Consider the following 25,452-nt stretch of genomic DNA (forward strand, 5'->3'; position numbering starts at 1 on the left):
CCAAATTGACCATAGGAGTGAGAGTGTGTGTGAATGATTGTTTGTTTCTGTGTGGCTCCGCGGTGCACTGGCGTCGTGCCCGGAGTGTCCCCCGCCTCACGCCCTGAGACTGCCAGGATAGGCACTGGCTACCCCGCGACCTGCGTTAGCGGATTAAGCGGGTTGGGAGATGAATGAATGAATGAATAAAATACATCCTACGTTTTTATATATTGTTTAATGCAAGAAAATAATATTACTTGAGCTGAAACGCACCTGAAAGTTTCATCAAGCCAGTGTGGTTTCTTTGCTGGGGTCAAAAAAAGTTCTATACTGTATTTAACTTTCCTGGAAATAAGCGGAAATGGTCAAGTGACGTAGAGAGGACGGAAGCGTTTCAAACCGGACGTAAATTACTGATATCTACTATGACGACGCCATTTTTCACCCTACCCAGTTTGTGATTGGTCCTCTGTATTGCTACGCTACCGCCCTGGCGAGAAATATTATCCAATTAGAATACACACACGGCGAGTCATACCTTTACCGTAGTAGGAATCAAAATTTAGCGAGCGGGATTGTGATTGTGTAACCTCGAAAGATTACTTTTTTTGTTGTCATTTTAGATTTTCAAAAAATATCTATTTTCTTGTTTACGAGAAATGGCTTCTCAAATAGAACCGGTTCTGCCTCCAAGCCTGGAATGTCTAAATGTGAGTTTTATAATATCAAGTATCTGTTTAATCTGTTTATCTGTGTTAAGAGAAAACATCCAGACCTAGTCTCATCAATAGGAACTTAACCAAAGGATAGCGTTTCCAAAGCAACGAAAACACACAGTTGGATGGGTTGAATTCAGCTCTTTCATTCATAATTTACTGATGTGCCAGTTTATCGTGCTAAAATCAACACTTAAACTGTATCTCTAACATGTGATGTAATCAGGACGGTGAAGGAGTTGGCTGACAGTCAATTGGTACCAAAGTCCCAGATTTACATTCAACGTATTAGCGATCAGCAAGACGACACTGGAGTTCACCCTAGTATTTTGAAGAACATTCAGTGTAATCGAAGCATATTTATCAGGAACTCCTATCATGTATGGTAACAGTAGCCGGCTGTGCGCTGTGATGTTTAGCGGGTCACACAGCCCAGCTAGACATGGTCAGTCTCACACGTCAGTGTCCACAGAGCTCTCTCTTCTGCTTTACTATGAGCTTTAAAGTTCAGTCCAACCTAGGAGGAAAGTAGGAAATAGTTTCATTCATGGCTTTAGGTTTCTCGTATTAATTGCAGCTGTGTTGTCAAGGGTGAATTATGACGTCTATATAGTGTTTTATTTTAAAACTCAACCATCCTATGAAACAGCAAATACAATATTCATTTGAAATGGGATACGACTCTAATAAAGAAACTGTTCAGTCTTTGACTACTAAACTTAATATCAAGTTTAATTATTGCTGTTCGCCAACGCTGATCTACCTGGTTAAAAACATTTAATTTTGACTGTGGTTTGTTTTCTCATCTGCAGAATGTTGAAACCCTGCTACATTGTCCTATTTGTTTCGACTTTCTCAACATTTCAATGATGACGAAATGTTCTCACAATTGTAAGTAATTATACAAGCATCAGATTATCCATAGTTTTATTTACTCTTATGAGAAGTTTACTAAAAACATTAACTGAGTTTTCTCGTGTAAACAAGAAAATAGCAGCTGACAATCCATTTTTTAAAAAAGGGGTAAAAATTAATTCAAAAAGTATTAAAACTGAGTGAATGAATATAGGAGATGAACAGGTGCCTTGTCCAGGGTGTACCCCAACTGTCATTGGTAGTCATCTGGCATAGGCTCTAGTATCACCTCTGACCTGGATTCAGAGAAGCAGCTGAAGACGAGATGAGTATGACCATCTTGTCCTGAATGAATGAATGTGGAACTGAATGAAAACGTAAAATTCAAATGTCAATAATATAAACCTTAATTTCCTTAACACTATAGGCAGCACAACTGTACAGTAGACACTGCAGCTCTGTGTCTGTGGTATGTTATAGAATTTGTCGTATGTGAGTGCACCATTGGGCTACAACTCAGGTGATAACATGGCAAAGCCACACTGGGCCCTTTCATATGTAGAGTAAATATGGTTGTGTACTTCTGATGAAATAAACAATAATTATGTAACTGCTAAAAAGCAATACGTTTAAATTTTTGTTTCATGTTACAGTTTGCTCCTTGTGCATCAGAAAGTTTTTCTCCTACAAGTTACAGTGTCCAGTTTGCAACACGGTAAGAATTAACTTGATTTAAATGTGTGATTATAATTAAAAGTGTTTTAACATCATGATCAAGGTCATTGCACCAAAAAACACACAGTTGCTGGTTATTGTCTGCTTTCCTTCACATCTACCTTCTTCTTTTAGCAAGCAACAGAACAAGATTTAAGAAATAACCGTATATTGGATGACTTGGTCGTGAACTTTAAAGCTGCAAGGTAAGTTACAACACATTATAAATGATGGCCTCAAACTGTATTAGCTGTATGTATGTGAAGTGTCATTTATCGGGGTGAATAATGCAATGAGAATGCATGATTCAAAAAACGTATTGAACATAAAGCTGTTTTTACTGCTGCTCTAATTGCATCAACATAAACATCCGCAAACAGATGATGGATGTCACCGGCATCACAGATGGGCAAACAAGATCCAGGCATACTTTTATACAGCCATCTGCAGCATACAATTGTTTTTATTTATTTATTTTTTAAACAACGATTGCAATTATTTAAAATGATTTTACTCTCAGAGAACCAATAGAATAATGAAAATATTAAATCAGGAAGTGAAGCTTACTCCACAGTCCATAAAATTACACTTAACCATGAACACAGTTATTTCACCTGAGCATTTCTCCAGCTAATATTTTCATACTTAGTAGAACTGAATACAAAATCAACTAGGAAATAGGCATTCACAGACTGCTACATCCCACGACACCCCTGAATTCAAAATTTTACCCTGACCTACTTTCATAGGTCAGTGTCATTTAATAAAATACCCATGATCCGACTAGTGCATTAATTAGTGCATATTAGAGGTAAGATCTTACGCCCGAACCCGAGTTCAGGCCCGATCCGACACAAAATTCAGGTCGGGTTGGGCTCAAAAAGTCAACAATTACTTTCGGGTAGGGTCGGATCTGGCTTCAATAACGTCGGGCTCGGGTCGGGTCGGGCTGGATTATTTTTTGGAGTCGGGTTGGGCTTAAGATCTTAAGATCCAAGCCCGACCTGGCCCGAACTTTTTAAATAATGTATATTTATATATTATGTATCTCAAATGATCTATGGGTATTAAACTAAGGAATACCCTTATAAAAGAAATAATTTAGGTAAAACATAGAAGGCGACGACATAGAATCTGCAACGGTTGTGAAGATATTTGGTGTATAGACGAACGAACACATGAACAATGACAATTACAATACATCACCGCTTTGAAGCGGGATGTAATTATTGCAGTGGTTTTTGGGGATCCCATTGTTATTGAAAAAAATTACTCTACATCCAGTTTCAGTTTATTTCGCTTTAGCAGCATTAGGGAAGCACTTATCATTGACTTCCTGTAATCTTCTACTGATTTAAAAGTTTTCTGTAAATCAAATGGGGATATGTTTTCATCAGCTGCCATCAATAAAGGTTCTACTTTTAATGCACGTTCCTGCCTTGAGTAGCTTGAGGGCTGATATTTTTTCATTACAGCAGGATGTCGGCATATGGACAGGTATTCACAGTGGGTCTAAAGGAATTTGTTTTCCTCTAGTGATATTTATCACAGCATTTGATTGTCTCTTTACTGGGAATCTAGGCCCCACTTGTGCATCCAGTCACTTGTTGAGACTCATTTGCTATCCCAGACAGACCAGTGGATGCTGTACTATTTGTTTGCAGTGGCACATTTTTTTTATGTGGAAAAATAAATGGAAATTTCCCATATGAATACTCGATAGCCAGCCCCTGGGATGAATTATCGCTGATACTTCAGAGATATAGCCTCTTTATTAGCATGTAATCCCCACCCTTCATCCTACTTAGTCTCTTTCAGTGGAGGAATACCAATTCAAAAGCAACAACAGAATGTGAGTCTCCTTACGGATTTAGAGTGTTAACTTTTCTCTTTCATTTTTGGACGAAAACAATGTTTTGATTACAGAATTATCAGTGACCCATATTTTAAGCTGTCTGATATCTATTTCTTATATAGACATATTCATCAAGAAAATATATCTCAAACTAAGCTGCGTAGACTAATAATCATTTTTTGTTCATCCCATGTCTCTAAACAGAAATTAAAAAAGTCCAACTAAAATCATTAAAAAATTTCTTCAGTTTCCAACATTGATAATGCAGTGTTATTGGTAATCAAGCTACGATGCTTCTCCTGATCATCAATCACTTCAATGTTATCAGCACTTGGAGAAGACGCCCTTATGCCCACAGACTTTCTGATTGTTAAAATGACTGGCTTATGTAGTCACTCTTCAGTTTTTTAATTTCCTGTGTTCTAATGGTGAGCGTCTGAGAAATGGTGTTTCTTGATAGCGAGTGACATCAGAAAATGTTTTCATAGTCTCAAGTCAACACATTTCCAATTTTTCGTTCCTTTTCTATGAAATTACTATTTAGGCATATATGTTTCTGTTGTGGATTTGAAGTGGAAAAACCAATGCATGATGTTTTCTTCACTACTATGGAAACCAATTTGATGTAGTTGGAAGTGAACAAACTAAATAACATAGTGAATAACTTAACATAAAAGCAAAGTAATAAATACTGTGCATGAATAATAATACGTAAATGTGATCAATAAAGAACAGACTAGCTGAACAGCTGACTCACATCAACTGAGAAAATACACACTGTACTAGGGGTGAATGATATTCTTTATTTTTGAGTGGTAGGACCTGTGCTGTCATTATCCACCAGCTTTATTTTTTAATATTGTAAAATATTACAACTAAATATTGACTGGCCTGCCTCAATATTAAATTTGATTTCTTTCATATATTTGAATTTTGGGCTTGTGGCATGATTACATCATTGAGTTAGAGGTTTCTCTAACAAACTAAAAGAAAAAATCTGTAGTTTCCTTTAACTTCTTCTTTCTTCTCTCAGGAGCAGTTGGACTCTTGAGCAGTTTTTATGCTAATTCATGACATGTGCTTTATTTCTAAGTGTTTTTAAAACAGCATGATCAGAGATATTTTGTCATACATTTGACAATATCATCAATACAGTGTATATTTAGTTATAATATGAGAGATGAATAATTATCTAAATATTACTTAAAGGCTTTTTTTCCCCAAAATAATCATGTTCCATATTTGATATGGGGCGAATAACCAAATAGGTCAACAATCAAGTTTAAGGTCGCCAACTTCCACTTTTCAAAGTACTGCAGTAGCTGACCTTGAAGACACATCACAAATGTAATTACAAAAGACTATTCTTCATGTTGTGGAGAGAATCAATAGGATTAGACACTAGTGTACCACAATTAGTGGTCATAATTTATGCCAATACTATTGACTAAATTTTGGTTGTTGTGGTCACTGAGCGTCTAGACCTGGAAGATCAATGAAATTGAAACAAATGTCCTGTATTTTATTTTTGAGCAGTTAAATCTGGTACCAATGTTGAAGCATTGAAAACATGTGAATGAGTTTTTCGTCAACGTGCTTCCTTGAAACCTTTAATTGTTTCTTTTAATATTTTCGTTTTGTGATTTTTCAGTATGTTAACATCATTTTGAACATAATTTAAAGAGCTGTCTTTTGGTCATCACTTGATTTAAAAGCTGCTTTCCCATTATGGTGTTTCTTCCCTGTTTCTTCTACTGTTTTTATAAATTACTGAGAAAAGATAAATACACAAGGAGGTGTTCTACAACAAAGGCTGTGACGTATTGTTAAAAAATTGTAACTATAGTATAATATTTGTAATGATTGTAAACCGGAATTATTAACATATACCGGTAGTTTTATTTCACTCTCCCGGCTGTTATGTTTTGGCCACAGATTGTAAACTACCATGGTGCAGCAGTATTCTGAACCATTTGACACTAAACTGATGGTAAAGTGATGGAAAAACCTGTCTGCTCAAATGACACAGAAACAGTTAAACCATGGCAACATATAATGCAGCCTGACATTAACATTATCATTATGTTTAGTGCATGTAAGCAAAGGTTTTAAAGGTTTACAAACTGGAAGTAAGGAAAAAGTAAAACCGTCATATTTTTTTGATTTCAACACTTTTCGCACATCTTTTGTTACCTTGTGTAATTATACAAGGCTTAGATTTATAATATAGTATTTTGCTGTGATAGTGACTGACCAATAACAGTCAGACATGGCATTTTGCTGTATTGTATTTATGAGTGGGGTGGGGGGCACATTTCTTAGCTCAAAGTACATTTTGCAAGTGTGTGTACACATGCATGAACTGACTAATGGGGGCAGTAAGCACCAGGTGTAGATCTGTGAAGCTGAACATTAGACACCTAATTGATTCAATTTTATTGTCAAGTAATGGCCCAGCTTCAATTCACTTCCTCCCCACATCTTCCTGACTGGAGCTGAAGGGTCTGCTCTGCTCTTCTTGGTAGGAAAGGAGTGATATAATTAAGTGGGCGTCAATGGGTTTATGTTACTGTGATCACGATTTTTTGTTTGCACACATTGCTGTTTAAAATGAACACTGTTTTTAAATGCACCACTCCTCTTTATTGCTTTGTAAAAAATGCACAATAAGTTAATTTTTGCATCAGAAAATACCAATGCTGCCCCTTTTTTAGTCTCATGGTCCGTATCTTTCATCTTTTTCCAGGAAACAGTTGTCAAAAGCAATTTTTGAGTCTCCTCCAATTTCACCCAAGACTCCCAAAACGTCCGTCAAATGTAAAACGACCAGAGAGATGAGCCAGAAGCATAATAGCTGTGTTTTGAGTCAGTATTTCCAAAAGAGGCCTAAGACGTCACCCACTGATGAAACCCACCAAGATAGATCTCTGACACAGCGTGTTCAGCAGGGGAAAATTGCAACTTCTACCCACAATGTGAGTGAAGCAGAACTACATTCAACAAATGCTCAACTTACGGTGGATGTGAAGAAAGAGCCAATGGATTGGGAGGAGGAGTCTGTCCAGGTTTTGATGTCAGTCAAACAGGAGGACACTGACTCACAAGGTCTCAGCATTGAGGCTGAGATTGCAAATTCTTCATCACCACCAGAAGATATAAAACCTACAATCAAAGGTGAGCACACATCTGGAAATATTCCCATGTCTGCACAGAAATATCAAACCATAAGAATTTCTCAGACACTTGAATGTTAGTCAAACGTTCAACATCAAAGTCAACCTGCATTGATATTAATGTAGTTTCTTTTGGTCTATTTCCTGTTGTTTTATATCTAATCAAATAGTAGAGGTGGTCATGGTAACATAGTAGTTATTGGGATATAACTCACTGGTATGTTTTCGCCCTGAGTAGATGGTTCCTGTTTGTTGAGGATCATCTCATTCATTTAATATGAATTCATAAAGTCCGGTATGGTGTTATTTTCAGGCATGACCTTTTATGCTATTCCTGATAAAGTCCTGTGAGAAGAGTGGCCTGATTTAGCTATGCAATTAAATATGACTCATCGCACACAAAAAAAGGTGTTCCATTCAAACTATTAATAGTATTTCATTCCGCACCTTTCTGCAGTGGAGTGCCCTGTGTGTTCTGTAGGTGTGTCACAGCAGTTTATCAACAAGCATCTGGACATGTGTCTTAACAGTGCGGAGAAGAAAGAAAGCCTGCGAAGGTAAAAAAATCCACTTAACTAATGGCTGCCATGATTGCTGTTGTTGTGCAAGTTGTCGTACTCTCCAGAGAGGTGGGATGTAATTTAATTCCATCATCAAAGAAGATAGTTTCTATTTGTACTCCACATAATACTGAGGATGATTTACTTTATCTTTGGAACATGAAAACCTTTGCACTTTGGTCATTGACTGTGTTGCCAAACTTTATTGTAAAATAGAAAATTGATGACAATTATACATTTACAATTATTACCACACTTCTAGTTTTACCATCACAGGTACTGTTTTTTTTTTTTTAACTTTAAACTTTGAAAATTTGTTTTGCAGTAATTACTGACCCAAGCAGCAGGTCTAAAATTCTTAAACCCATCAGCCATGTTTATTTAACAGTGCAAAATTGTAATCTGGAGCAGACAATGTCTTAATGTTTTGATATTCTTTCCTTTTAGCCAGTAACTCTGTCTTTATAAAACTCATCAACTTACACTTTGTTAGACAAAATATGACAGCAGAAACACAGGATTATTGATTATCAGAGGTCTGTGTCTTCACCAAGCCAGCAACTGGCAACTTGAAATTGTCAGTACCGTTTCATTACGAGCTCAGATGTTGTCAGTGATTTGTTAGAGGTACAGTCATTTATATTTGCATGACAAAGGCTTTCACCAAGTCCTGGGCGTTTATGACAGCCTAGCAAAGAAAGACCTTCCATCCAAATCAGATGGTGCGTTAACAGTAATTTTTGGTGATTACTAGAATAAACTGCACCACATATCTGTTTTAGCTCCATTGGCGCGACAAGACGACCAAAGGGAAAGCTGGTGTACAACCTGCTGTCCATGCAGGAACTGAGGAGGAGGCTGAAGGAGTGCCATCTCTCAGTAAAGGGTTCTCGGGACCAGCTGATCAAACGACACCAAGAGTTTGTTCACACCTACAATGCCCAGTGTGATTCACTCAATCCCAAATCAGGTCAGAACATTTAGAAAATTCAGCCTTATTGGCGATACTAAATTTAATGTTAATGCAGTTATGAGTGAGTAGAATGATGAAGACAGCTTCAATGAAAGAGACTGGTTTATGATATATTCTCGTGCAAATGGAGCATATTGAAATTTTGCGTGCTCATTGACAGGACTCTTGTTTTTCTCACCATATATTACAAAAGTCAATATAAAGGAGAAAACACATCAAAACAGGTACAGAAATATCAGTGATGAATAAGCAAACCACAAAACTAGATTCTTCCCATGCAGACGAGATGCAATATCACTTTGTGGACAGATGCTTTTTCTCCTAAACAATTCAATCAACAGTTGTGAATTTTTTTTGTGTAATATGAAGAAAAGATGTTTGAACACATTCAATGTCGAGAGTAATGAAGGTTTTTCTGTCTTCTCTGAACAGCTGAAGATATTGCCAGGGAGGTGGAGAATAATGAGAAATCAAGGAATCAACTTCAGGGGGAAACCAAACCTGTATGTTCTAGCAGCTTCACGTGTTTGTGTCCTCTTAGGTGTACAGTTGATTTAATTAACCATTAAAAGTTCTTTGGAAAAATGCTTTGATAATTATTGCTATAATGTCCCATTTAACAGGGCGGTGTTGATGGTGGAGCATTAGAGAAAAGTAGTCTGTCAGATTTTAAGGGAAACATGACCTCATTTTGATGAGAAATTACGATAATGTCACAGACTGCTTTTGAGACTTGCTTTGTAAATACTTCTGCAGTGCATCTTGTGTGTTTATTGTTACACATTGATGTGCATTGCAATCTACAGGTCATGGTTTTGTCAAAGAAACTGACTGAGGAGGAGATTGATGAGATTCATGCGAAGTACAGTAAGTGCACTTTCCCACTGTTACTGTAACATGTTGGTGAACTCACCAATCTGACAACTAAAATAAAATCAACAAAGCTAAACAGATGAAAAATTTGGCTTAATCTTTTGTTTTAAAGTACATTTAAGATACAGCGACTTGCAGACTTGGCTTTGCAAAAGAACTAAACTGTCCATCTGTTTTCAGCCAGTTTTAATGAAAACTAAAATGTATTTAAAGTGATATCAAATCACTTTGTCCCTGTGTTGCCGTTACAGTGACTACAATCCTATTTGTAAACAACACCTGTTGCTGGAGTCTTTTACCATAAAAACATACACAACACACACGTACCCAAAACCTGACACATGCCTAAAACATATACATAAAACTTAACATGTCCATAACATTTGTCTCATGGAGAAACAAGATTTTCCTATTCCACCGGGTGGTTTCTTACCTAACTTTCATTGCCTGTTCCCATCTCTAATGCCTATAAAAGTTTCATTCAAATCAATCAGATAATCAGTACCAACAAAGACCACCTTTATGGAGGCAAATTATTATTTTTTTATTAGACTAAGCCCAAACCCAATTCATACCAGTAACATTAGTTAATAAAATATACAGTTGTACACTTTGACATATGAATTACTCAAGAGACAAGTTTTTTGAGATACGAGCCATCCATATTTTTGCTCAACATTGGAGCAAAAAATTTGAGTATTATGTTGTGCTTCGGAACTTTTGCGTTTATTTTAATACTTTATCATTATTTACGTAACTCATATACAATTAATTATGCACAGAAAGAGTATGCATGTCTATTGGTTGGTAAAAAACTTAGTTCTTTTAATTTAGATGAGTTTGGGGCTTTTTCACAAGGCTGGAACAGACTGAGATTAATTTGGTTATTTTAAATGGGGAAAATTCGTGTGAGATATGAGTAGTTGGATTTACGAGTTCAGTCACAGAAGAAATTAAACTCGTATCTCAAAGGATACTCTGTGTTATTTTACATTGAGACCTATAGCTCATTTATTGAGAAATGAATTAATGGCAGGACTAATTAAGATGGGTAAGGGTTAGGGTTGCTTTTATGTCTTAGTAACTCTTCCATGTTCTGAGAGCAACACTTAACATTTTTCCCCACAATCTGTTAAAACAGATTAAAATAGGGTGATCACAGGTCATCACATACAGTATACTGGCCAACTCCATAAAAATAATATATAATACGCATGTCTTCTTCTCCTTTCGGCTTTTCCCTTCAGGGGTTGCCACAGCGAATCAGTTGCCTCCATCTAACACTGTCTTCTGCATCCTCTTCTCACACACCAACTACCTTCATGTCCTCTTTCACTACATCCATAAACCTCCTCTTTGGTCTTCCTCTAGGCCTCCTGCCTGGCAGTTCAAAACTCAGCATTCTTCTACCAATATATTCACTATCTCTCCTCTGGAGATGTCCAAACCATCTCAGTCTGGCCTCTCTGACTCCATCTCCAAAACCTCTAACATGTGCTGTCCCTCTGATGTACTCATTTCTTCTCCCAAAGAGAACCTCAGCATCTTCATCTCTGCTACCTCCAGCTCTGTCATCTGTATTTTCCTCAGTGACACTGTCTCTAGACCAAACAACATCACTGGTCTCACCACAGTTTTGTACACCTTTCCTTTCATTTTAGCTGAAACTCTTCTATCACACATCACACCTGACACTTTTCTCCACCGGTTCTAACCTGCCTGTACATGCTTCTTCACCTCTTTTCCACATTCTCCATTGCTCTGGACTGTTGACCCGAAGTACTTAAAATCCTCCACCTTCTTGATCTATTCTCCCTGTAGCCTCACTCTTCCACTTGGGTCCCTCTCATTCACACACATGTACTCTGTCTTACTGCAGCTAACCTTCATTCCTCTCCTTTCCAGGACAAACCTCCACCTCTCTAGCTTCTCCTCCACCTGTTCCCTGCTCTCTCTGCAGATCACACTGTCAGCTGCAAACATCATAGTCCATGGAGATTCCTGTCTAACCTTGTCTGTCAGCCTGTCCATCAGCATAGTGAACAAGAAGGGTCTCAGACCTGATCCCTGATGCAATACGCGTGTAATAACATAACATAATACACATCAGCCAAATACCCAAATAAAAATGTAGAGCCACAACGATTTTAGAAGAAGCAGGTAAGAAAGAAGTAAAGAAAATTATCTGAAGATTGCTTTTGTCAATTTGGTCTTATGGTAATGAATGATACACTTCTCCAAAAGGAGAACATAGGAGAGGACTATCAGTTTATTTAATTTTGCAATTTCAAGGGTCCTAGTTCAATAGGAAATTATTTAGGAGATATTTGAATCTTTCATCAAATGCAATCATTACAGAAACAGCTGGCCAATATCTTATCCCAGTTTAGCAATGGTTGCCAGGTAATGCAGTGGAGAAGTGAGGAATGTCCCTCTGGAAACTAGAGATTCAGAGGGCTGCGTACTTTTCTCTTTCCCTTGTTCTCCCGCATGCTGTTGTCTCCGGCAACCTCATTAGGATTTTTCATATTCTCTTTGTCATTCGGCCATTATCTTCCTCGTGAGTTGGAAGCCCTCCATTAGGAGGCATTCTGATATACCGTCTTAAATGAGGAGTGCTTTGTCTTCACTGGGTGGTTTAGCAGATAGGGTTGGATGAAAATATAAAATTGATGAGGTGATTTTGTTTTTTTCTGTGTAAATAATGCACATAATACAATCGTTATTATGACTTGTAGGATGACTTGGCTGTGGAACAGTCAAAGTTTATTTTTTTATTTACAGTGAGGTCATATATAATCACCATGCAAAAGATGCATCAAAGAAAAGGTTTGTGTTTCTGTCCTCAGGGCAGAGGTCAAGCAAAAACAGTGGTGTTACAGGACAGTATCTAAATTTATGTTATGTCATGATGGAATGAGATGAAAGCTTGTTTGGGAAAAAAAAACAGACAAACTTCAAAAGTGGTTGAAAAATTGAAATGACTCATAGGAGGTGGGTTCTAAAAATAGCTGCACTACCGTGATAACCTCTTGATATATCAGAGGAAGAGGTGGATGAGTCATACTGCCTGCATGGGGAATATTGAATGCGCAGCTCGGAAGCTGAAAGCGGCACATATGCATGAGCATAAACCAAAGCCAGTGTGTCCCAACAGCCTTTCATTTATGTGATAGTTATTTTAGTTTTACTACAATTAGCTGGTTATTGAGAAAATATCGTCATAACCTAAAACTAAACTAAAATATATGCAAGGGAGAACATAAAAATCTCAACTGAGACTATATTGTGTCTGCACCCTCACTGTCCACTGCTCTAACCGATTGCCTCTTTTGATCCCAGCTCTGTACTTAAAAATGCATGTTTTTCCAATACATAATTGGATTTATTTAACTAAAAAAAGGTAAAATTTGGATCAAATTAATTAAATTGATTACAGATTTAAACCTAACTATTTATTTATCAATTTATGCTACTGTTTCATTTAAAGTGAAAAAATTATATGACCACAGATTTATTTGCATGCTTTATATTATATTTTGAGAAACGTAACTTCCTTCCACCATCAGCTTGAGATGAAGAGCAGATAAAGTGTAAATCAGGTTTTGTACATTATATTTTTATTTGATAACATAATCCCTCAAGTGCTATTGGTGGTATTAAGATGACTGTTTCTTTCAGTGTATATAGCTAGTCTTAACTTTTTTGTGTTATTTATGTGATGTCTTTCTGGAGATTACATCTGCGTTGTTGAAATAAATTTTTTTTTTAAACTTTTTTTTACCTGTCCTTCCTTTCAAGTGTAAAAGGTCATTTCCAAATTCCAGTCTGTAACAGATGTTTGACAAAATATGGGAGTGCATTCATTGTAAATACTAACACATGCTTTCCCAAAAAATGTTCAGTAGCCCATCTGATTGTTGATATTTATAATGTTTGCTTTAGTGCTCCACTGGCTTTGCAGTAATTGGCACCTGTTTTCCCCCTCTGTAGCCTTAGCCTTCAACAAAAAGACAAATTGTTGCATTAAGCTCATTTCAATCTACGCTAAGCCCATGGCAAAGTACTACATAACTCAGATATTTTAGGCCATTTAAAAATGTGGCTGTCTTTACCTTTTCCAATAAATATGCTATTTTGCCTCCAGGGAAGCAGCACAGCAGTGAGTTCTCCCGCCTGATTGCCCAAGTTCAGGGTCGCCTGGAGACCACCAGACAGACTCGTATCAAGCAAGAAATCACTGTGGAAGAAGAAAACAAACCAGCAACATACTCTGCAGGTACTGCCGTACTCATTAAATACACTGTAGCTCCATTAGATTGAGCATCTATGTCTGTCTGTCATAAATAATTTCTTTGTGAAAAATACCTTTTGATATATATGTTAATAAGTTATGTTAACGTATATTTAAAATAAACTAATCTCCACCAATAAAGTCTCTGCTCCCACTCTGCTCTCAGTATCCATGCCAGCAATGATGGTATGGTGGGTCACTTTTCTTTTCATTAAATAACACAGAATAAAGTCCATCTTCCAGATTTCCAGCAGTAGGTTCACAAAGTAGCAGTTACAGCTTTTCACCAACTTGCCAGACCTGCCCCTCCTGTCTCCCATTTCCAACAGGCAGTATACTCCGGGTCCAACACGCTGCAATTCGAGGCATCAGTTTCACACAAAAACACCTGTAATAATTAGCCCTCTTTCCCTCAACCCATTCTCTGAACTGTCCCTGCTGTCTCTCTCTCCTGTCACTGAGCTCAAACCAAAGCCCAGCTGCTACAGCATAATTGTCAGGTCATTGTTCAGACCCTGATTAATGACTATTGTGTTTGCATTTTTCACAAACCCTAAAGGAGCCCTGGACTGTTTTTGAAAGGAATTTGCATTTTCTATTTTGGACTGACACTATATTCCATCTATGCAATGGCGCGAGAAGCACTTCCACTCCATTATACTTAATGCGTCCTTCAATCTATTTATTCACAATGTGACTTTACTCCCGTGTTGTTCACATCTGGCAAGGGCGGATAAGAACACATCAATACTGAAGCAATATTTGGTATAATTACCAATGTTCTGTGAATAAGTGAAGAAGGAAAAGTGACCAAATATTAAAAATGAAGTGCAGAACATTTAAAGGAGTTGGAGAAAGTTGAAAACACTGTTTTTTACATTTTTGATTTACATATTTGAGTTTAGTCGGTGGTCATGTCAGTTTATTCACATTCATCTATGATATATTATGGTCTATTCACATCAGTACAAAGAGAGTTTTTTCAAGTGCAGGGTTATCTGTTCTAGTGACATTTTGGGTTTCTATGGCAACAGTTTATACCATTCTTACCAAATGATTGAGGTTTGTTTTTATAAGCACATCTTGTAGCATGAGAATTCTGTCTTTGACAAATTATGCATGTATTCCTGGAATGGCTTCAATGTGTGTTCTTCCATTTTATTCGGATCCAGAACCAAACAGCCTCCCTGTGGTACGTGAAAAAGATGCAGAAACAGAAGCAGAAGAGGAGCCATCTGCAAGCATTAAAATGTCACCCAGCCCCACTCACAGTGACGTGTCCATAAGCAGGTGAGCGCTAAATAGAGGAGTATCTTTCTTCATTAGCAATTGATAACTCTTTCAAAGCTTGTTGACATGGATTTATGCAAAACTGAATTTTCTGCACTTCAATGGGGAACAATACAAATTATGAGACGATTCTTTTCTGGTTAAAGTAAAGCATAGATGATAGCTTTATTTCGAACAAGATAAAAAGTTTGACTTTAACACTTTCTTTAGATTAGATTTTAAACCACATCCACAAAGTACAAGCAGCCATTAATGGGGCTCCTCTGACTGTGTATTGTTTTTTAAAGTATCCCTGATCACATGTCATTACCATCGTATTGAACGGCTGAAATTAAATTCAGAAAAATTATTAATTGCTTTATAGTGAATATCAAACATGACAGTGCACAGCACTATTGCTGTTCAGAAAATGTGAGCTTACTTGCTTAAGATCTTTCTAATGGGGAACACTGTGATATAAAAGAATGCATCAGACTCATATACGGTAAAATACAGAAAAATTATTTTTGTACTTTGCTAATTCTATGTTGGAGCCACCCTCATACTTCATCCATATTCACATCTTTTTTCAGTTATCTTTTGTTTTGATTGTGATTCTGTATGGAAGGTAGGGAAATAAATCCACTCAAAAGAGAAGGTGGTCTCTTCTTGGTGGTTGGGGACACTGCCTCCATGGACAAAATTTGTTTCAAACAAAAACAACACTCTTGGCTGTTGCCTTTAGTTATCAACTGTGTGATAAGGGGCAGTTTTCTGGTGTTTGACAGGATACAGTTTATAGCAAGCAGTCTTGAGTTGGACTTTCCCATCCATGTTTAGTCATTTTTGGTTTCTTTTTGACATGATGACAAGCAAACCAAACTAGGTGAAAATGGAGAGGAAGTTACTGATGGTGGGTGAAAAGATCAAGGTTATCCATAGGTATGTGAAGGGTGGCATTGGAGTTCGAGGTCTGGCTCAGGATTTGGTGTTTGGAAAAACTCAAATTCAGAACATCGTCAAGAGGAGGAGAGAGTATTTGAAGGACTATGAGAACCATTTCTGCGCAAGATAACATGTGGCAACTTGACGTTAAAGCTCATTAACCTCTTTCACCGTATTTAATGCAAACATTTGTTGGACATCTCTCGTCAACGTGATCTATACTTGGTGGACAAATGGATTGTATGAAAACCAATACGTCTTCTGCTATCTATTGGTTTCACAGTCTGCAGACAGTGGTGTGCCTTTTAACGTGGCAGCTTAAGTGTTTTTGGCAGAGAAATGTTTACGTATTGTCCCTGAAAGAATAACATTAATATTGTTACTGACGTTTCAATATAAATATGTGCTGAATCAAATAAATGTGTAATAACTTAGCATGACTTCTTTTTTTATTTTTATTTTATTTTGCTTAAATTGAAGCCCTATTTGTGATTATGGATGATAACATGATACCACCAGTTACAAAGTAGTGTAAGACTAAAAAATGTGCAAGTTGTGTGGTAATCTGCCTTAAACCCTTCACTTTGGTGTTGCTGTTTGTTTAGTACAATTTGAGAATTTTATACAATATTGCAATTAGTTTCTTGTTCTTTCAAGAGTAAGTTTTGCCTTTATGATTTAATTAGAAATGATGATGTGCCTTTGTATATTCAAATCATATCATTTTGTACCTGTGAGAACAGAAGTACCATACTTTGTATTCCTTATGCACTCAGAAATACACAAATTGTATATTTTATTAATAATTGATATCTAGCTGATATCTTTTGAATGAAGGTGGTATTCTTTAAATTGTATTGATTTAAACAAAGAAGAAGTAAAATATCATCCGCATCAGTCATTTTGTGGTCTTAAATATCAACCTGTTTACTTTTAGAATAAGGGGAACATTGTGTTTCTCTCCAGAAGTCTTTTACTGCTTCTGTTAAGATTTTAGTACTACAAACACCATGATGGTTTAAGCATAGCTTTATTTAATGAGTTACAATCAGTGATTCAAAAGCCCTTGAAAAAACTGTTGTTTTTGCCAGGCAACTTTAACTTTGTATACTGTATATGGTCTGTCTTACGTTACACATAATTCAGCACAGTAGCCCATTGTTTTTATGAGTACTGTATACCTAAAGCACACAGACAAAATTGAGATTGCAAGTTCATTCAAAGTTACAGGTGTGAGCTAACAGTAATAACAAATATGTCACAAATTGTTATTACTGTACTCATTTGCACTAATACTATTTTGGAAAAAAACACTCTTCTTTTGTTTAGTTCTGCAACATCTCAGTAGAGCCAAATATTAAAATTTTAAATATTTTGGCATACAATAGTCTCATAGGCTTTTGTTGTTAATTGCATTGATAAATATTCATGAACCTAAGTCAGATGGCATGATTCATAGACAACAGAGCATCACAGTGTTTTCTGCGAATGCCTTTTGATACAAAACAGTACACTGCAGCAGGTATTTCTGAAGAAAATGTTGTTCCTTACTTTCTCCTCTCTCCCTCTTTTTCCATTGCAGTTCTATTTCAGACATTTTTGGGCCAGAGCCTCAAAGTAACACAGAGTAAGTGATTTTGCTGTCATTGCAATTGCCAAGAAAAGTAGTGTTATTTTAGTGTTTTACTGTTCACTTGATCCGCCATTGTAAGTAAATGCACATGTTTTTTCTATGCCTGGATTTGGATGTGAATTTCTCCAAACTCATACCTTGAGGATTTCTTCAGCATGGTCCCGTGTATATCTGCATGAAAGATGTTTGTTGCTTTTTCCAAGAGCACCAACTATATTTATGTGATGCAGTTTCACATGAGCTGTGAATTTTAAACTGTCCAATTAATTTTAATATTGTTGATAAATATGAACATAGTGTTTCCATCTCCACTTTGAGTTCATGTCCAAGTTTTTAGGAAAGGAGGTGTAAGTTATTCAGGATGATGTTTTAGCGTAGGCTTCTCATTTGTGCCCATGTCTTGATGCAAGCTGCAGGTGTGTTACATGAATGGATTATTCAACTAGCTAACAGACAGCCATGTTAAAGATCACATGGTTGGTATATTCTCTGTCAACAAAAAAGCTGCAGTGCAGATGAGAAAATTACTTTCTTGTGTCCACTGTAAGCATATAATGCAGTGTTATCACAGGTGGGGGTGGAGGCAAGGGTGTGGACTCCTTGTTATGAGATACACATCATCTTACTGTTGTAGTTGGTGTCCCTGAGCTCCTGGTGATTGTTCATAGAAGTTATCCAGAAAGATGATTTCATCCAATTAATCTCAGGCAAAAACAGTTTTGTCAGCTGTAACTGTCCAGAGAGATTTTTGCACCACTGATTTTGGGAGACTGCATTCACTGTTGTGAAGTCCTCATTTTCTTTGTTGATCATGTTGTTTCTTTGCCATCGCTGCTGTGATCCCTGTCAAATGGTTTTGACAGTATAATACGATGACCTCACATATTTCTTCACCCATGAAGATACTGAAGATTCTGTCTTCTTTCCACGGAGTTGCAGGAATCTGAGGCTGAGCTAACCCTGCCTTATTTGAATGACTACACTACATTATTTATCTTTTTTCCATTCATTGATTCATTGAGCAGCAGCATTGGGACTTTTGAGTGCTTCGTCAGTTTAACATGCAAAACCCAAGTTTTCCTGTAGGAACTGTGAAATGTAATTTTATTTCCATCAAAATCAACTTTATTTTCAACATCCAGGTCACCAGTGTTAAGGTTGTCAGATGTTTATTTATTTAGTTCTAGTCCTTTCACAATTGTCCGCAGTGGTTTTTACCTCTTACCGTCCTCAGTTGATTCACCCTGTGAGAACACAGGGTCATCATTAATTTGGTTCTGCTGCATGCAGTCATGCTTCACCTCTTGAGAGAGTCAAGAGTCAGGTGGTGTACCTGACCCCAAGGACCCTGATCCCACCTCGTCTCAGTTTAGCATAGCAAATGAAATTGCTTCACATGAAGCCTTTAAAAGGAATATTTTGAGTGTGACTTAGAAAAATACAAAAAAATAAATGTTTAGGTAAAGTTTTTAATTTTTAAGCTCAATTTTTGTCTTGACCATTTGCCCACTGATTTAATCACAGTTTTTGATTGATGACGTCGGTGTTGTCTGTTTCTTCTTCTTCTTCTTCTTCTTCTTCTTCTTTTCCTTTCGGCTTTTCCCTTCAGGGGTCGCCACAGTGAATCAAGTGCCTCCATCTAGCCCTGTCCTTTGCATCCTCTTCTCTCACACCTTCATGTCCTTCCTCATTACATCCATAAACCTCCTCTTTGGGCTTCCTCTAGGCCTCCTGCCTGGCAGTTCAAAACTCAGCATTCTTCTACCAATATATTCACTATCTCTCCTCTGGACATGTCCAAACCATCTCAGTCTGGCCTCTCTGACTTTATCTCCAAAACCTCTAACACGTGCTGTCCCTCTGATGTACTCATTCCTGATCCTAACCTTCCTGGTCACTCCCAGAGAGAACCTCAGCATCTTCATCTCTGCTACCTCCAGCTCTGTCTCCTGTCTTTTCCTCAGTGACACTGTCTCTAGACCAGTGGTTCCCAAACTTTTCAGTCCGCGCACCCACTTCTACCTCCCGACTTAGCTGACGCACCCCCAATGCCCAAAGCATGAAAAAAAAAGAAAGAAAAGGCGTGGTCTTTATAGCCATATACAACAGGTATCAAGTTTAATAATATAGGCTCCTGTTAACACAGAATAGATTGTGCAATAATGGGTCTAATGATCTCTCACTTTAGAAACGGTGGGGAGAATAATAGTAACAATATAACAATGACAATACTGTAATAATATTCTAAGTCAAAATGGTCGCCGAGCGAGTCGACTACAGATGAGTGATGAACAGCAGTTATTACTATGCAGGGCTCGAAATTAACTTTTTTCTTGGTAGCACTGGTGCTCCCAAATGTAGAAGTTAGTAGCACCAGCAAAGACTTAGGAGCACCTACCCAAAAGCAAGGCAGTGACGGAGCGATAGAGACGCTCCGTCCATCTCCGTTTCGCGCCTCTCTCCCTCGCCCAGGAGAGCAGCCGCAGCTGCGCTCTCATTGTTTCCTGGCAGGACCGCAGTCTCACAAAAAAAGGCGCACCAGATTTTTTTCCCTAGTCGCACTGGTGCTCCCAAATATATTTAATAGTCGCACTGCTAAAAATTTGGGCGCGTATGCGACCAAAATGGGTGCAATTTTGAGCCCTGCTATGTAACAAATAGGCCTATTTAACAAACTGTAACAGTTATTGAATGGTAACAAATATGCTACTCCGCCACAAAGAATCAAAATAACATAGGCTCAAGTACAACATCATATTTTCTCTTTTGAGTACGAGTCTCATTGTGTTCCTTACCCCCTTCTTCCGATGAAGTGTCCGGGTGAGTTTTCTGTGTTCTGCGCTCCTCGTTTTAAGTTTCCCCTGTCTCGTCATCATCACTCTATTTTTCCTGCTCGATTTCTTCAGCCTGGTAGACTGCACAGCTCTCAGTTGGGCCAATGTATCCTGTCCTCTTTCATTTCTCCCAGATTTAATACCGGACAGACTGCCCGTTTTCAACCAGTTATGCATTTCGGCATATTATTGTTGTTGCTATCACAACAAGCTAGCACGTAGCTAGCAGAAAGCCAAGTGCATTTTGGGTATTTTTTTTTATTTAAAATTTTCCCAAAACTTGTTTTAATTGAAAATTACAAATGATTTCCGTGAATGAATTTAAATATTTAAACTGTTAATCCTCCATTAAAAAGTGTTTAAATTACTTATTTAATTACGTATGTATTTCAAGGTGCTCAGCTGCCATTACACTCGCGCACCCCGTGGCGGCAGCACCACACTTTGGGAATCCCTGCCCTAGACCAAACAACATCACTGGTCTCACCACAGTTTTGTACACCTTTCATTTCATTTTAGCTGAAACTCTTCTATCATACCTGACACTTTCCTCCACCCGTTTCATCCTGCCTGTACATGCTTCTTCACCTCTTTTCCACACTCTCCATTGCTCTGGACTGTTGACCCGAAGTACTTAAAATCCTCCACCTTCTTGAACTCTTCTCCCTGTAATCTCACTCCTCCACTTGGGCCTCTCTCATTCACACACATGTACTCTGTCTTACTGCGGTTAACTTTTATTCTCTCTTTTCCAGGACAAACCTCCACCTCTCTAGCTTCTCCTCCACCTGTTCCCTGCTCTCACTCCAGATCACAATGTCCTGTCTAACATCATCTGTCAGCCTGTCTATCACCATAGCGAACAAGAAGGGGCTCAGAGCTGATCCCTGATGCAGTCCCACCTCCACCTTGAACTCCTCTGTCACACCTACAGCACACCTCACCACTGTCTTACAGTCCTCATACATGTCCTGCACCGCTCTAACATACTTCTCTGCCACTCCAGACTTCCTCATACAATACCACAATTCCTCTCTGGGCACCCTGTCATAAGCTTTCTCCAGATCTACAAAAATACAGTGCAGCTCCGTTTGGCCTTCTCTGTACTTCTGTGTCAACATCCTCAAAGCAAATACTGCATCTGTAGTACTCTTTTTTGGCATGAAACCATACTGCTGCTCACAAATGCTCACTTCTGCCCTAAGTCTAGATTCAACTACTCACTTCCAAACCTCTGCAGGTATATCATCAGGACCGACTGCCTTTCCACTCTTCATCCTCTTCAGTGCCCTCCTCACTTCATCCTGACTAATCTTTGCTACATCCTGGTCCACAACAGTCACCTCTTTCTAGTCTTTGTTCTCTCTCATTTTCCACGTTCATCAACTCTTCAAAGTACTCTTTCCATCTTCCCATCACACTACTGGCACCTGTCAATAAACTTCCGTCCCTATCCTTAATTGAACAACTTGAACCCTGCTCCTAAACTTCTAGCCTTGCTACCTTTTGACCTGGTCTCCTGGACACACAGTATGTCTACCTTCCTCCTCTGCATCATGTCAACCAACTCTCTACCTTTTACTGTCATAGTTCCAACATTCAATGTCCCTACTCTTAGTCCTATACTCTTGGCGCTCCTCTTCTCTTTCTTCGCGCGAACGCACTTTCCTCCTCTCCTTCTTCGACCAACAGTAATCCAATTTCCACCGGCGCCCTGTTGGTCAACAGCGCCGATGGTGGTCATTGTTAACCCGGGCCTCGACCAATCCAGTTTGGAATTCATAGGTTTGATTCGCATCTTTGATTTGGCAAAATTTTTACGCCGGATGGCCTTCCTGACGCAACCCTCTGTATTTATCCGGGCTTGGGACCGGCACAATAAGACACTGGCTTGTGCCCTCTTGCGGCTAGATTGTTGTCTGTTTCTTCTTAGTCGTGGATAAAGAGGTTGCTGACCAACCTTTTTCATCTTAGATTTCATTAATGAGATAGCTAATACAGGCATTTGTCAGCATGTCAAGTTGCTACTTACCTGATGGTTTAAGGCCTTGATCCAAGAGGAAACTGACTTCTTTCTGCTGTACATGGACATCTCCCCGTCCTTTTATTGACCACATGTGGATTTCTGCTCTAAATCCTGTGTTGGAATTTTGTTTTGCCAGTCCGTGCAGTCAAGATAAACAGGCATTGAACCTTGTCACTGGCTAGAGGGTGATATACAGTACATCTGCAGTGTGAGGAAAGCCCTTCATGTGAGATGTAAGTGGTTCCACATGGGGTTTTAGAGCTCCCCTTTGACTTGTAAGCCATGTCATCTGAGCATTTCTCGTTTAGAAGATGTGTGTCCACCAGTTTGTGTCAGAGGTGATTCATTAATGGGGCTGTAATTTAACACTGCATGCTGGGTTGTGGAGCCCACCAGGGCTCACATTGGTAGAAATATATATTAAGTTGCCAACTGGTTATCCATCAGAGCAATGCAGCTTATTATACAGAAGCACAGAGTGTTCAGTCCATTTGTATTTTTCAAATACTTTGAAAGGTAAATTCAAAATAATATAAGTGCAGGTTAAAAACAGCATTATCTTCCAAAGAATTTAATGGGAAAAAGGTGTCAACACGTGTTTATTCTGAGTAGATTGTATTCGGTGTGTCAGTGTGCGCTGCATCAATGATTTCAAGGAAAACAACAGTATTCTCTCTTCAATGTAATCCTGCAGTCACTCTGCCTGTGTGTGTGTGTGTGTGTGTGTGTGTGTGTGTGTGTGTGTGTGTGTGTGTGTGTGTGTGTGTGCGTGCGTGCGTGCGTGCGTGCGTGTGTGATGATCTATTGTGTGTTCACCTGGGTCAGTCAGTTGTGGATTTTATTGGAGGTATAGGCAGCATTATATACAGACTGCTGGAGGATTTTGGAGGATGGGGCCAGAGCCAGGAAAGGAATCCTTAAGATCAGTCAGAGGGGTAGGGAAGTCAGACAGACATCTATGACTGATGAATGAGATAAATGTTTGTTCAATCAGAGCACGGCATGAACTCAAAATGGGAAACATTAAACCTTTTATGCTAGCTGGAAAGAAAATAGGCAAAGGAATATGATCTAGGTAAATGTAGGTTTGTCCTTTTCATTTAACACAAGTTCCCTCTCAATTTTTTTACTGGTGTGAACAATCAGTTAGTCTAACATCATGAATATGCTTGGGTGCCTTCAAGCAGGCATCCATTCAGGATGGCATCAGAATCATTTGCCAAATCAAGTATGAATGTACCCAGGTAATGTACCTCCCTCCATTTCCTGTTAGCTGATTGCCCTCTACAGACTTTACAGAATACTCTCTGGATTGGTTGGTCAGGGTCAAAGCACTGCTGATTGTACAGAGGCAACATTATATAAAGGCTGGTTACATAGACATTCATTTAAACTGAAGCCATTTACCACATACGCTGCTGATGCCTTATGACGGATGATTGTTTGGAGAAGCCAAATTGCCAGCATAACTGATTTGTGCCCACAGAAAGGCAAGATGTCTCCCTGCAAAATAATATGTTGTCATTGCCTCTGCCTGATTAAAAAAATCAAAGTCAAGCATCAATTTCTTTTACTTCGTTTTTACATCTACAAAATATTCAGAATATTAAAATTTACCACTTAAATTTGTTTTGAAAATTTTCAATGTTTCTCTTGTTGGATATTGACAAAAGTTGAAAAGGTCATCTCTTTTACAGAGACACAAACAGGACCTCAACCCAAAAGCGAAAGTCCAGCGCAAGAGGAGACGGCACGGCTTTATCGCCCGTGCTTGGAAAACGATGTCGCAAGTCGTAAGAGGAGGCGGAGGAGAGCAGACCCTATCACTACATATTTCAATAAAAATCAACTTTTTATTAAATTTCCAGCAAGAACAATAAGTAAATTTTAAACACTTGTCTGGTATTTCAGGGGATTTTCTGAAGCTGCTCTGTTTAATTCCTGTACTCTTTTTTTATAATGAATACATGTTCTAAGGTGACTGCAGGAGTCGAACAGTTATCAAAAGCCATAATGACAAGGGGCTGAGTTTCTCTTTTTAGATTACAAATATGTCTTTTTGACTGTAGTATGTAATTGTTTAATATTAAACATACAATTATAAATTTTAGTTGGAAAATTCTATTGTGAATACCATTCAGTGTTCAGTTTTTTCATTGCTGCTTCATATTTAAATCGACATATCCTCATCTTATTTTCCTTTATGTAATACTTTAAGTTACAATGTAAAATGTAAAGTAGTTTAAAACCACTGGTTGCATAATAAAATTTTCTTATCACACCGGCTTTCCATGTCATATTGATATTTTTTCAGAGGTGTAAATTTTGAAGTCACATTTGTATAAATGATCCCAAAATACATGAGAATGAACTTTCTTTTTGCTGGATGTCTGTTTCCTAACATATCTGTTTTAAAAATAATCTTTGTATTAGGTTGTTTGTTTGCTACCTCAAATTAGGGCCTAGGCCACATGGGATCCATTTTTTAATTGTATATTCAAAACCTATTGCAAATCTTAAATGGATTGTTGTATTTTGTGTGGAAAGCCCTGTCAAGACAAAGACAGTGTAAACATTTAGGACCTGAGAGGCGACCTTGATTGAAAACAGAGCTCGCCTGGAGTCAGAAACATGATGCCCCTGACATCGCTGTCTGTCCCCACAGGCAAAGCTGGGGCCTAATTTATCACTGTGGTATGCTCATAACACACCTATTTGCTCTATTACATCTTTATCTGTCATACAATGAT

General features: G+C 38.1%; 1 protein-coding gene across 1 annotated transcript; it reads left to right on the forward strand.

Moving 5' to 3' along the window:
• The first annotated feature begins 551 nt into the window (after positions 1-551).
• Positions 552-24,982, forward strand: rad18 (RAD18 E3 ubiquitin protein ligase). The gene is made up of 13 exons (XM_068316445.1): positions 552-692; positions 1,511-1,589; positions 2,207-2,268; positions 2,403-2,473; positions 6,869-7,296; positions 7,753-7,852; positions 8,638-8,825; positions 9,261-9,331; positions 9,635-9,695; positions 13,849-13,980; positions 15,168-15,285; positions 17,792-17,836; positions 24,400-24,982. Exons 1-13 carry the CDS (start codon positions 642-644, stop codon positions 24,497-24,499), a joined length of 1,506 nt encoding a protein of 501 aa, XP_068172546.1. The 5' UTR covers positions 552-641; the 3' UTR covers positions 24,500-24,982.
• Positions 24,983-25,452: the final 470 nt, after the last annotated feature.

This window comes from Antennarius striatus, chromosome 5, assembly GCF_040054535.1.
Source record: "Antennarius striatus isolate MH-2024 chromosome 5, ASM4005453v1, whole genome shotgun sequence".
In the NCBI taxonomy this organism is placed as follows: domain Eukaryota; kingdom Metazoa; phylum Chordata; class Actinopteri; order Lophiiformes; family Antennariidae; genus Antennarius; species Antennarius striatus.